General features: G+C 43.0%; 1 protein-coding gene across 1 annotated transcript; it reads left to right on the top strand.

Annotated features, from left to right (window-relative positions):
• Positions 1 to 808: 808 nt before the first annotated feature.
• TMEM60 (transmembrane protein 60) lies at positions 809 to 4,386 on the top strand. The gene is made up of 2 exons (XM_088533259.1): positions 809 to 839; positions 3,771 to 4,386. Exon 2 carries the CDS (start codon positions 3,814 to 3,816, stop codon positions 4,216 to 4,218), a length of 405 nt encoding a protein of 134 aa, XP_088389385.1. The 5' UTR covers positions 809 to 839; positions 3,771 to 3,813; the 3' UTR covers positions 4,219 to 4,386.
• The last annotated feature ends 8,501 nt before the right edge of the window (positions 4,387 to 12,887 follow it).

Below are 12,887 nucleotides of genomic sequence, written 5' to 3' on the forward strand. Positions count from 1 at the left end.
GGGGCCGGGCCGGGCGGATGGCGGCGCCCGGAGAGGGCGGCGGGGGCCGCGGCGCCTCCGGGGGCCGCCCCGCTCCGCGCCGCGCGCCGGGGAGGCCGCGGCCTCGCTCGTCTCCCGCCGCGGGGCCTCCGCTACCTCACGGCGGGGCTGGGGGGTGTCGCCGAGGGGAGGCTGCCCCGGCGGCTCCGCGCCGCGGGATGCGCCGCTCCCCCCCGCCCTTCGCCAACGGCCGCCGCCGACTCGCGCCCGCCCGCGGCCCCGCTCCCCTGCCTGGGTGGGGGCAGCTGGCCCCATTCCCCCCCTCCCGCTCCTCTTACCGTGGGCAGCGGCGCGGGGCGGCGCGCGCCGCGCACAGCGGGAGCCGGCGGAGCGCGGGGCGGCGGCGGCGAGCAGGGGGCGGGGGAGGGATGCGCGCGCCCCGGCGGCGGCGGCGGCAGCAACAGCGCGCGGCCCGCGCGCGCCCCCGCGCCGCCCGCGCGCCCCCGCGCCGCTCCGCGGCGGGGCGGGGCCCGAGCATGATGGGCGGCAGCGTCGCCCAATGGGAGCGCGGCTGAGGCTGAGGAGGAGCGGGGGGTGTGGCCAGCGTGACAGGCAGCGCCCTGCGCGAATGGGGCGGCCGCACGGAGGGGGCGGTGCCGAGAGCGTCAACGTCAGGGAAGGGAGCGGGGCTGCGCTTGAGCGGCGCGGCCTCTACCCAATGAGAGCGGCAGACGGTGGGAAGGGCGCGCGTCGCCGACCAATCGCGCGTCCTGGTGCGGGGGCGGGGCTTCCTGCGCCGCCTCGGCCTGCGCGGCGGCCGGCGGGGGAAGCGCCGCGGCGCGGGGCGGCCGGGCCCCCGGGTAGGTGCGGGCGGCTGTGCTGCTGCCGCCGCGGGGCCCCCCCGGGCCCTTCGCGCTCCTCTCCGCGCTCATTCCCCAGCCACACGCGGCAGCTCCAGCCTCGCGGCGGGAGACTCGGGGCGGGGGGAGGGGGCCTGCGCAGTCCCATTTATTTATATGGATTTTTCCGTTGCTAAATCCGGTTTGACTCCGTTTTAACTTCCGTCCTCGGTTTGCTAGGCGGCGTTCAAAGTGTTCACGGGAATTGATAGGCTTGCGTTGTTCCTGCTAACCCGAATGGTGTATTGCGGCCTCTTTATCTTTTTCCTTTTAAACAGGATATGATTAATTACTGCAATGTTGTAATTATGCAGGTTGTCCCACCAAGGTCAGCTATTTATATAATGATCCTCATTAATGAAAACTTTCGCTTTCATTTTTTTCCTAATTATGCGGGTTCCTGGAAGCAGCTTGTGTGCTGTCTATTTGCAGTGTTAACCTGGTCAGAGTAGCTGGACTGTGGATGAGGAAATGCAAATACTCCCATTTACAAATGAAAAAAGGGCAAATGCTGCACATGATCAAAGCTATTAGGGTTATGTCAGCCAGACATGTCATGGTTTTGTGGTGATTTTTGTTTTTTAGGTGTTTTTTTTTGTTTTTTTGTTTGTTTTTTTGTTTGTTTGTTTGCACCTGCCTTTACTTGTGGGTCTGTAGCTTCCTTTTCTTGTAGGATTCTTAGGGCTTTTTTTTTTTTTCTATCTCAAAAGTACATTTGGATTTTCTTCAACTTTAATCCAAAAAAAAAGTTTCTGGAGTTGACTGGGATGTTGCCTGCTGGTGTGTGATTCCTTCCTGTGCTGCAGGATGAGGGAAGAATTAGATCAAGACTCATGAGATTGAGAAAGGATAACGTCGTGTGGTGAATTTTCTGTCTGTGCTTTTTACAAATGTGTTATGAGTGGCTCTGAACCCTTAGAAAAGGAGAAGCTTCTCATGCCCTGAGCACCCTGCGGAGTGAGCAGCCTCCTCTAAGGCCTCGGCAGCTGCTTTCTGCCCGATGGCACCTGCGCGGAGGAGCTGAGAACCCGGTACCTGTAACCGCGCTGAATTCCTGTTTCCTCTCGGGCACAATTTTCTGGGCAGTTCCTTTGGTTTCTGCTTTTCAGCAGTTTTTTAATAAGAGGTCCTGCTTGTTGTAGCATCAGCTGCAACCATTTCCAGATCTAGTTTTCCACAATACTCTTGTAAAAGGAATGCTGAAGTGGTTTCAGGTTGTTTACATCTTGTTTAGGCGGGAACTTGCATTTCTGAATGCTGGAAATACTTACAGGGATCATAGTAGTTGTTCCGTCATCACCTATATCCACTGCATATTCTGAGTTCTTGTAATAACAACAAAGTGATATCATCTAAATTTCCTCATATTTTTTCAGTTTACTTAACCACTAACTCCTGTGTTGAGCAAACTTCCTTCCCCAGGAACGGTGTCCCAGTTGCATCAGTAACTGGCCTCCAGCAGCCCCTCTGGCGACGCGAGCGGAGCTGAGACAAGGAACCACCACGTTCACCTTGTTAACGGGGCTGAAAAGCAGCCCAGTTAGTTAGAGCAGTGCGAATAGTTCCGCGCTCGTGAGCACGTCGAACAGGCTGGCCCTGCGAGCTGGGTGTCAGCTTCAGGGCTCTGTGTTCTCACGCTGGGCCTCGGCTTTATCCTCCTGAGTGCCTGTTATTACGTAATGCTCTCTGTGCCCATGTGCCTTTGTTTTTTGTGGGATTATAGCAAGAGGGCTCACACAGGAAAAGTGATATATCTCACTGCAGGATGCACAAACACAAGGACTCTTCACTTGTGGAATCAGCCCCATAGTGTTGTTTTTAATCAATAAATTCCGATTCTTTTTCAGAAAGCCTTGACAGAGTGGAACTAGGGTAAAGGTTTTGGTCATGGATAAGTTCTGGCTTTATCTGTGGCATATTTTAGATACTGCAGGTGAGAGGCTCTGTTCTGAAGTAGCTTAAATATCTTCTCAGCTGGAACACATCAAAGTTCAGTTTCTCATTTCAAGTGAGAAGAGTCAGGTTTTAAAAGTAGCTTTTGCTAACTACCAGAGATTTTTAGAAATTTAATGTAGTTGTTTGAATAATAATTTTTATTTTAGCACAGCCCAAGTGGTATATAATTACCAGTCTGTGTATCTCAAAATTCTCAAGTTGGGGGATAACCAACTTTGAAGAAGGTGATGGTTATTTCACACTTAGTGTGAGAATCTTCTGGCAGACACAGTGGTGAAAGCATGATCTATATCAGCACCACAGAAATGAACATTTGGAGTGTAAGAGCAGCTGTCCTTGTTTAAATTTCTATGTAGTCATGAAGAAAAATACACGACTAAGCCAATAAATCAAGTCTGACTATCTGCATATGTTGAGTCGTCCCTGTAAGTACTTACCTGTGGTCTAACAGTTGTCCTTATAGGCAACATATATGGTTGCTGCTGGGCAGTGAGCGGCAGTGACGCCTGGGTCATTTCAGCTGCAGCTCTGCAGTTTGCAGGATCAAACCCCAGGTTTCTTGCACTGGTTAGTTTATGTTTTACTGCAATTATTCATTAGAGAGAATCGTGACTTAATATTGGGCCATGAGGCTACCACGGGTGCCTTGGACTTGGAGGCAGTGAATTTGTTTGTTTGGCAGCTGCTTTAGGACTAAAGTATCACTTATTTCACAAAACAAAGAGTAAGAGGCAGTTTACACAACTACCACACACTGCCAGTTCAGGGTGACAGCACCAGAACAGAGTCCACAGGGAAAGTAGGGATTATAAAAGAACTACTGGAAAGATAAGGGAGATGAAAAAGCAAACCCCAGGAATTAGGCTCTTCTAAGGAATATATATAATGGTTGTATAGCAGTAAGCCTGACTTCTTCCCTCCCCTTTCTTTCATTAGGTTGTTGCTGCCTGTTGAAGGACTTCCCCTCCCAGCTGTTTAAATGAGAATGTCCCTGGCGCAGAGGGTGCTGCTGACATGGCTCTTCACGTTACTCTTCCTCATCATGTTGGTGCTGAAGTTGGATGAGAAAGCACCGTGGAACTGGTTCCTCATTTTTATTCCCGTTTGGATATTTGACACTATTCTTCTAGTCATGCTCATCGTAAAAATGGCTGGACGTTGCAAGTCTGGCTTTGACCCTCGCAACGGCTCCCAAAACATGAAGAAGAAAGTGTGGTATCTCATTGCGATGCTGCTCAAATTAGCCTTCTGCCTCGCCCTCTGTGCTAAACTGCAAGGATTTACTACCATGAAACTAGTCTACGTATTTATCCCTTTCTGGGTGCTGCTTATTGGGGGTCTGGTTGAACTGGGATACAACATCTTATGTGTACAAAGAGACTGAAAGGCAGTGTGTGGCTTCCAAGTCTGAGAATGTCACCACATTAAGGGATTATTAGAGCTTGGCCAAAGGCTTGATCTCTAAACTAGAACATCAAGAACTCTGGAGACTTCATCTGAAACCAGACTGAAAATCAAAAATAGATTTGTTCCATTTTTTTATTTCAAAACTGTCACACATGTTCTTGTAAATAAAAGTATTTCTTCAACATCAGTCATTTTAGTATGATTTCATTATTTACTCTATCTAATAAAATCTAGGCTCTCCGCAGCCTTCAGGAGGATCTAATACAAGCAACTACATGTCCCACTCCAGATCATTTCACAGACTGGGCTATCCCTAAAACACAACCTAATTTTTTACTATTCGTTATTACTCAAAATAACCACTTAGCATATTGTAGAAACTAATGTTAAGCTTGGTTTAATAATCAATATCAGTTAAAAGCCAGCAAATGAGAACAAAAATACAGGAGCAAAGTGACTCAGTGGTGGCTGAGGGTGAGAATCTTTTCCATTGTGAAAGACTTCAAAATGTTTTAACTGCTAAAATCCACATAATAAAGACTATGCTTGTCTTAAAAAAATATATATACACACAGCCCTCAACTGCGCAGGATTTTAAAAACCAAGGAAGAGAAGGATGATTACCTTAGCGAATGAAATTTGCTACTTTAAAAAGACTCAGATAATCGGGTGAGCTTTGTAGGAATGTATTTGTACCTAGAGGAAGTGGTACTTTAACAAGAAAGACTTGGGGTATTTTGGGGTTTGTTGTTGTTGTTGTTGTTGTTGTTGTTGTTTGTTTTGTTTTAATGCCCTAGTATATTAGATCTGTTAATGTGAAGCCTGGACTTGAAAGAAGTATCACCAGACACCAAGCTGAGATGTGAGCAAATAAACTTCTAGGATGCATCTAATCAAGTAGTGGATGCTGAAAGCAGAGCTGTCAGAACAAGTCCTGTGGACTGAAGTTGCCCCTTCAAGAACACCCTTCCCTAACATCAGATTCAAATATGAAGAAACTTGCTTTGAAACTTGCTCTATTAGTGGCATTCAATTGCCCCCAGCCAATAAATAAATAATCCTGAAATATGCAGAATTGTTGCTTGTTTGTGGGGTACATGGACATAGATCTCCAAGAGCCCCCTTGTCAGGGATGATCAAAATGACTTAAGTAAAGCCTGTTCCACTCAAAAACAGTGGATCTTCATTAAAGCATCAGTGAAAAAAAAAAAAAGGTATTTAGAAAGAATGTGTCTGGGTTGTTCTGCAGCAGCTGATCGTCCTACTTTGCTAAAAGCGAAGCCAAGGAATGGTGAAAAACACTCCACTAATTCTTAGCTGTCAAAAGAAAAAAAAAATCCTGACCGTTTATAGCCACATTACAATAAAAGGCAGGTATGCCAACTTAAACTCAGTAAATCCGTGTGCCCAGGCCCAATTCACAAACGTCACCGTTTGTTTACGAGGATTGAAACTGCTACTCGAAGACCTGCTTGTTCTTTTCCTTTCAACAGTGAGCAACGCTTTTACTCTTCTGCTGGTAACACTTCTCCCTGGGGGCTGTATCTGTGCCCTAGTTAGGCTTTAAAAATACCTCATGCCATGAGAGCCCCTGCACGGCTGCTGCCTGAGACACAGTCTCTGGCTTGTTGCACATTGAGTTCCTCAACGCTTGGCCACCTCGCACATCCTCCGAGGTCGGGCAGGGGGAAACAGGGACCACAGAGCTGGTGGCTGCCGTTTTCAGTGGGATGAGACCTAAAATGAGCCCATTTTTTAACTGAATACTTTAAGACCTACCTTCAATAGAGACCAACACTCACCAAATCTTGCTGTACCTGCAAATAGGTAACACATGCAAGTGCAGCTTCCCCAGTCAAGCTGATGATGTTAAGAGTGTTGCAGCTTAGCATGAAGATGATGGAAGAGTAAAAACCAGCTTCAGCAGGGCTTGCTGTATGAGCAAAATGAGCTGATGACTCACTCCCTGTCCCCTTCACTAAATTATTTCCTCCCTCATAGGAGACTCCTTCAGTAGGTTTTACCTAATTCCATGAAATCAGGCGTAATGGTTGCGCAGCTCCTTACAATTATTGCCTCTAATTATTCAGCAGAATTGCTTAGCTACCCACCAGTTTGCTGTTGTGGTTGGAGGCAGCTTCCCTCCCTTCCACTCCCAAAAGAAACCCAAGACAACGCTGGGATTTCACCAACATGAATAACCCTGGAGCCGCAGCTCCTTCCTGACCTTCCTTCACCAGCAGATGATGAGGACGCAGCCACGTGGAAGCCCTCTTGCCCGGGGCTGCAGCTCTTTGTCCTTCCTGACAGTTTGGCAAGAGGAACATCCCTTCTGCCTTGGTACCTTAACCTCACACCAGCCTTAACACTGACTTAACAGTATGTTGCAACTCCTCTGTAGAAACGCTCCTGTGTTTTGTTTTGGTGGTATCAGAACCGCCTTCAGGAAGCTGCATGATACCCAGTGCGCTCAAGTCCCTTGGGACCTTTTAAAGACGGTGTTGGGGGAATTGCGGCTATTTAGAACCGCCGCCAGAAAGGCCGTGGTCACAGCCGGAAACAAGAGTGTTTTCCGCACCGTTTAGATGTACAGACTGAGCTACCCACCACTAAACAGTGCTTCTCAGCTGGGAAAAGTAGACTGGACAGTGTCTGGCGAAAGGGAAAGCTGACTGCAAGGCCCCAGAAGGGGGTCGCTATCCCCTTACGTTAGCTGGAGACCTCTCTTCTCACCGCCCTGCGTGCGCCCTGCAGGCAGGGGTGGGGGACAGAACTGCACTCGCTCCAGATGTGTCTTAAAATGCAATTCAAGTTCTTGGTGTTCTGAAATGAGACTGAAAATATGTATCATTTTCATGGAGATACATATATTACATCATTTATTTCTATTCAGATCAATTATACAAGCTTGAACACTTCAGCATGCACTGTAAAAGAGCATCTACTTTTACGTGGTTCAAGAAAATACTCAATACACATGTGTAAAAGGTCATGAAACTATCTTTTTCCATTACCATTTATATTGCTTTTCCTGATTTGTCACAATCTTAGATTAGTATGAAGTTTATGTTCTTTTATTTTATATCTTCAAAAGTACAATTGCATGACACATACACCCCCACCTCCAACCAGTTTTAACCTACAAGCGCTCAGAGTGTGGGTGCACATGCATCCAAAATTCATCGCCAGGCACAGATGACAACATATAAAGACAGAATACCACAGGTTTTAAATAAGAATTTAAGAATTGAAAACAGAATTAAGTAATTTCTCATACATACGCATAGTAGTACAAAACCAAAGTCTAAGATTAACCTCATGGAAATCAGCATAAACTTCTTTGGGATGTGCATGTGTTCACCCAATATTTTCCTCAAATAATTATGTGTATATCAATTTTTTTCCATCAGGCCAAGAGAGATTTCAGTTTAAAATGGGGTATACAAAGGTATTTATGAATTTATGAAACTAGATTTGTGGTATTCCCACGAATTAATTCAGATAACATTAGACGGCACCTACTTCAACACAGCTACATCCTCTGCAGTAGAGATCCTAATTCACTTCATCCTCACAAGTTATTTGAATTTAGTAGCATGGAAAGAATAGTGCTGTGTGAGCACACACGCCCTTTTTAAAATAATAATATTTTCAGCCAAGTTTTCAGTTGTATCAGACAAAAATATTGCACCCTTCCATCGTACCTTTATCTTTTGGCTGGAGTTCGGTCTCACATTTCTGTATTTTAGAACTGAATCAATCTGGCTGACGATTTTTCTTGACAAAAAGTAGCAAGCTTTTGTAGGCTAAGGCAATTTAAGGAACTGATACGCTCTTGGACAACGGGACTTCTACTTGAATTAATTCAACATTTTTCTCTGTAGTTTTACTGGAGGTGATTGAAGGGTAGTATTATTGATTTGCAGATTCTTCTATTGCCTTCATTTTGCCTTTTATAACAAAACCAACATCAAGATTAAACAAGTTTAAGAAACTTTTTGGTAAAGAGCAGAAACAACAACTTGAGCACACAAAATTCAGTTCTAATTTTTAAATTTATAGAGAGATAACTATTAAGAGACTTTTACTAGCCTGAAATTATTGCATTTTTCAGATTAACAAGTGCTCTCAACAATATTATGATAGAGCATGTACCTCAATTACTGCATGTTTGGCTATTATCAGTTTTGCAATGTTAATTGTCACATTAGTCTTTAACAACTGTGTCCAATTGGCTGCCACACCTTTAAAAAAAATAAGAAAAAGAGACCTTCATTCTGGAGCCAGTTTTAAGTCTATTTAGTCTCTATTTGATAAAAATAACTCCCTTGAAAAGCACATTCTTTGCATTACAGGCCAAAACTGTACCAAGCACTGCATTTTAATCCAGGTAGACTATATCCAAAATAACACTGCAGTCACTTCTTTCTAAATCCACCAGGTGTTAGAATTTTTATATTAATTTGCAACAAAAACTAGCTTATGTATCTAACTCAGACTTCTCAGTTTAATAGACTTAAAGTGAAATCTAGCATGACTTAGTTACCCTAAATCTGACTGTGTTTGGTTTTATTTATACTGTTGATTCAATAAGAGTATGGGAAAAAAGAAGTGAGGTGTCCTACAAGTATTTTAGATTCTGAACAATTTCCTACAGAACTTAAAATTTTAAGTTTAATCTAATGAAGACCTTAAGCCATTAACAGAATGCAACATATGTAAACCTAAAATTATTTCATTTTAGAGATTAGCTGATAAGGAAAACTTATCAAAATGGTCATTCAAAAATAAACCTTGATAAAAAGAGAAGTTTAATCTGCTGCTTTACTCATTGGTTGAATCAGCCTTTCATAACTGTACAGCAAGTTATCCAAAGACTAATGCCCTCATCAGGAGGCTCATCTAGCAACATGCCCAGAGCGCAAGACCACCAGTGTTTATGTGGTACTTTAGTAGAGCACAGATCCAAAGCAAATATTCCTACCACAGCACAGAGAAAAACAGTAATTAGAACATAGCGAGTTGGGAGAGCCTATATCCCTGATGATTATAAACAAGTTAGTAACATAGATACTGTGAGGTTAATCATTGCTTTTGGGGGAGAAGCTGTATATGGTATAAAATAATTTGTATTTTTAATAAAAAATGAAGCTGTGACTGGTTGGAATCAAGGTGTCCCAAGTTCTCCAACATTTACTGTAAATTCAGTGGAATCTGCACAAAATCATCTATTATGTAGCTTCTTAAAGTGCATTTTGTCCAACTAAGAAAGTACTGAAACATTAGCTGGACACATGAGTAATAAACAGGGACTTATAGTCAAAGAAAGCCTATTTTCAATACTGTAATTCCCAGCCAAGTGTAGGTGGATGAAAAATTGTCCTTTCCATTTCCAATTTGCATTAAGTTCACAGTTAGGTCAGCCTATAGGGAAGCTTCTCCACAAAATCTGGCCACTAGAAAAAATACTGAAATTACAACTGAGAAACTTTTATCATGTGATTAGAATTTAATAGCTTTTATCCTAACAGGCTCATGTTGTAGTCTACTATCCTTCAATACTTTTATTACAGCTTTTTTGGCTTTAAAATTATTTTCTCAGTGAGCATGAGAAAACAAAGGGGTCTCTTTTTTTGATCAATTTACATTATCAATTCAACATTATTTATTTTAACCAATTCATATGCAAATACTAGAAAAATAGTAATTTGATCACTGATTTCTTTCCAGTATTTCTTGCAGAAATCAATTTTCCAAATTTGTGATTTTCTGTTGATCTGCTTCAGAGTAGTCTTACCATTTCATTTCCATTTTCTACACTATTTGCAATGCTGACCTACTAACTCCACTTAAAATTCAACTTGACTTTAGTGACCAAGGAATTCCTTCTCATCCTATTACTTCAGTCACTCTCTGAAGCAATACTTCAATGTTACACAGAATTAATATCTTAGGTAAAGCAGTATCAACATTTTCAACACAAGCAAGGGAAAACCTGCATGCCAGTGGTAGCTGGAATGAAAACACCATTTCAGTCAATACGCAGGCATCTTGGGGCCAGGGAGATGAAGTGACACCGAGTAACACTTGTCTGCAGCACAAAGCCAGTTGGCAGGGAAAAGGGAAGTCACTGCCCACAAATAAGGTGCCAAACTCTAGGCAAACATTTCTAAAGTTCTGTACATCATGGCTTTAACAGGGACACTACTGCAAGCCTGCAGATGTGAATACCACTGCATTACAGTCAATGGGTCTTAAGCAGATTTATCCAGTCTGCAGAACAGCGAAGAGCCAGGAGAAAACTAAAATATGGGAAATGTCATTAAAAATAACAGTTAAAAAGAGCCCTATATAAAACTGAAAATCCAGGGAGGAAGCAACAAGCAAAGACTAATTCCAGTACATCAGAAGGCATGAAAGATTTATTGCTGAAGCAAAAGTCTGAAGTTGTATGTGGCAGGAATAAAGATTATAGCATAGGACCACTTGAAACCAAAGCAAGACTTTTGTCAGACAAATGAACAATTTGGGAGCCAAACTTCTCAGAAAAGGTACTCCCCTGTTAAAAAGCAACTGCATCAAAATGATTACATTACAGGTAGAGGACAAAAACACCTTTTTTTTTTTTAAGCAAACTAAGAAGTATATATTAATATAGTTACACAACCCAGAATGTTTACACCTTCAAATACAAAGGAAAGTCTCACAGCAATTGCTAATTGCAGCACTGTTCATATTCTGTTTGCAAGGTATTCTGTCCACAAATTGGGATTTAGTTTGTCTCAAAAAATTAAAGGATGCATAAAAAACTGCAAGAATCAATATATTTTAAAACTCAGAACATGTTAAAAAAAAATAATCAGGATGCTCAGAAGAGGCAAAGTTGCAGAGCCAAGACACACCTGAGCAGCTATGGCTAAGGCTGAGACACTAAGCAGGTTTTTAAATGGAAAAAAAAGAGGGGGCGGATTTTAAGCTTGAAGTACAAAGACACATATGCTAAACTATTTTTAATGAGCAATTTTCTTGGTCTTGGACAAGACCTGTGATGCAGAACATTGTTTGCCATCGGGGGTAAGTATATATTTCAGTAAAATCTGGCACTAATCAAAAATGCTTGGACTGTAACAGAGAATCAACATGGGATCACCAGTATACAAACATGAAAAAACACCTAAATGGAATAAAAACAAACCAAGAGCAACAAAAACAGTATCTGCAGACTAGATTTGATGAAGCTGGAGTCCCTGCTAACCCATCTGAAAAGCTGCATGCTTGGTGCAAACTAAAATGTGAAACTCTTCCTGTTCTCAGACAGCTGGCACATGGAAGGGGAACAGAGAGCTACGAACTTGTGTGTGCGCTCATGAAGCCACTGAGCTCATGGGTGCAAGTTTGCAGAAAACCCAGAACACACAAGGGGAGCTGAGACCATATTTCTATTGAGAAGACAAGTTAAGTGAAACAACTTGTTTTTTTCAAATGAGAATGTGCTGGGCTAATACAACTTACCATACCATGCCACACGAACCACTTGCTTATGGAGTGAGGGGAAAGCAGGATCCCTGAGGCTGCAGAACTGGTAGTAATTTCTTAACCAGCATTAATGAAAATAGCAATGACTCTTAGGGAAATATTAGCCACATCCAAGTGTTTCTATTGCTTCTCTAATACATAGTTATGGCTATGTAGGAGTAATGTTTAGGAATTCAAATGTTGATTAACAATTCCTTGACAGATCTATTTCAGATTAAACAAATCGGGGCACTCATCAAGTTAAATGCCTGATGTCAGTGCCATGCATAAATATGAAGTAACACCTTGAATTATACCAGCTTGCGAGGAAAACACATTGCAACAATGAAAGGGCCTCAGGTAGTTGGATTAGACACCGTCTGGAAAAGAAATCACATTGTTCTATTGCTACAAATGAAGCCAAAACTGATCATTAAAGTGTATCAAAGGTTATAACTTGGGCACAAAAAGATGTACTTTTAGTAAGTTATATGGGAAAAAACAACAAAAAAAAATCAAAGATACAGAGGGGTTAAAAATAACAACAGGCTTAGGATCTTAAGTTTTAAATAGTTAGTTGAAGGACACACTACAGGGCAGTTTACTGCTATCTGTAGCTACCTGAAATAGAGTTCAGATGTGTTTGAACTATACAGCAATATGTTACACACATAATTAAATAAGTTAAATTACAGAGTGAGTGCTATTACCACATCGGATGCTACCTTAGCCTTGAAGTCTTCTTCCCTCAGAAAACGGCTTAACACAACTCTAGTGCTCTGCAAGAGTGGGGAGAGGTGAGCATATAACTTGGACGCCATGGTTATTTTCCTAATCAAATAGCTTTTACTTCTGAACTGAGACTCATTAGGAATCTTCCTACTGGACATACTGGGGAGCATCTTTATTGTCTCGCACTATCGGCATATGGAGTGACTCCGATCCAAACACGCCTCAGGAGTTGCAGGTTGCTGCTAAAATGGAGGCCTTTCTACAGTCAGAAATAGTCTTTACTCCAGTCAGACAAGTGATTCAAGAAAACAGCTCCACTTCACATTTTGAAGTAAAAGCTCAACTGTGGCTTGTAAAGGGCAGAAAATGAGCACCCGAGGGAGTCTGCTCCCCGGCCCG

Source organism: Tinamus guttatus, unplaced genomic scaffold (genome assembly GCF_059628265.1).
Source record: "Tinamus guttatus ecotype Peru unplaced genomic scaffold, ASM5962826v1 Tinamus_guttatus_pri_ptg000489l, whole genome shotgun sequence".
Classification (NCBI taxonomy): Eukaryota; Metazoa; Chordata; class Aves; order Tinamiformes; family Tinamidae; genus Tinamus; species Tinamus guttatus.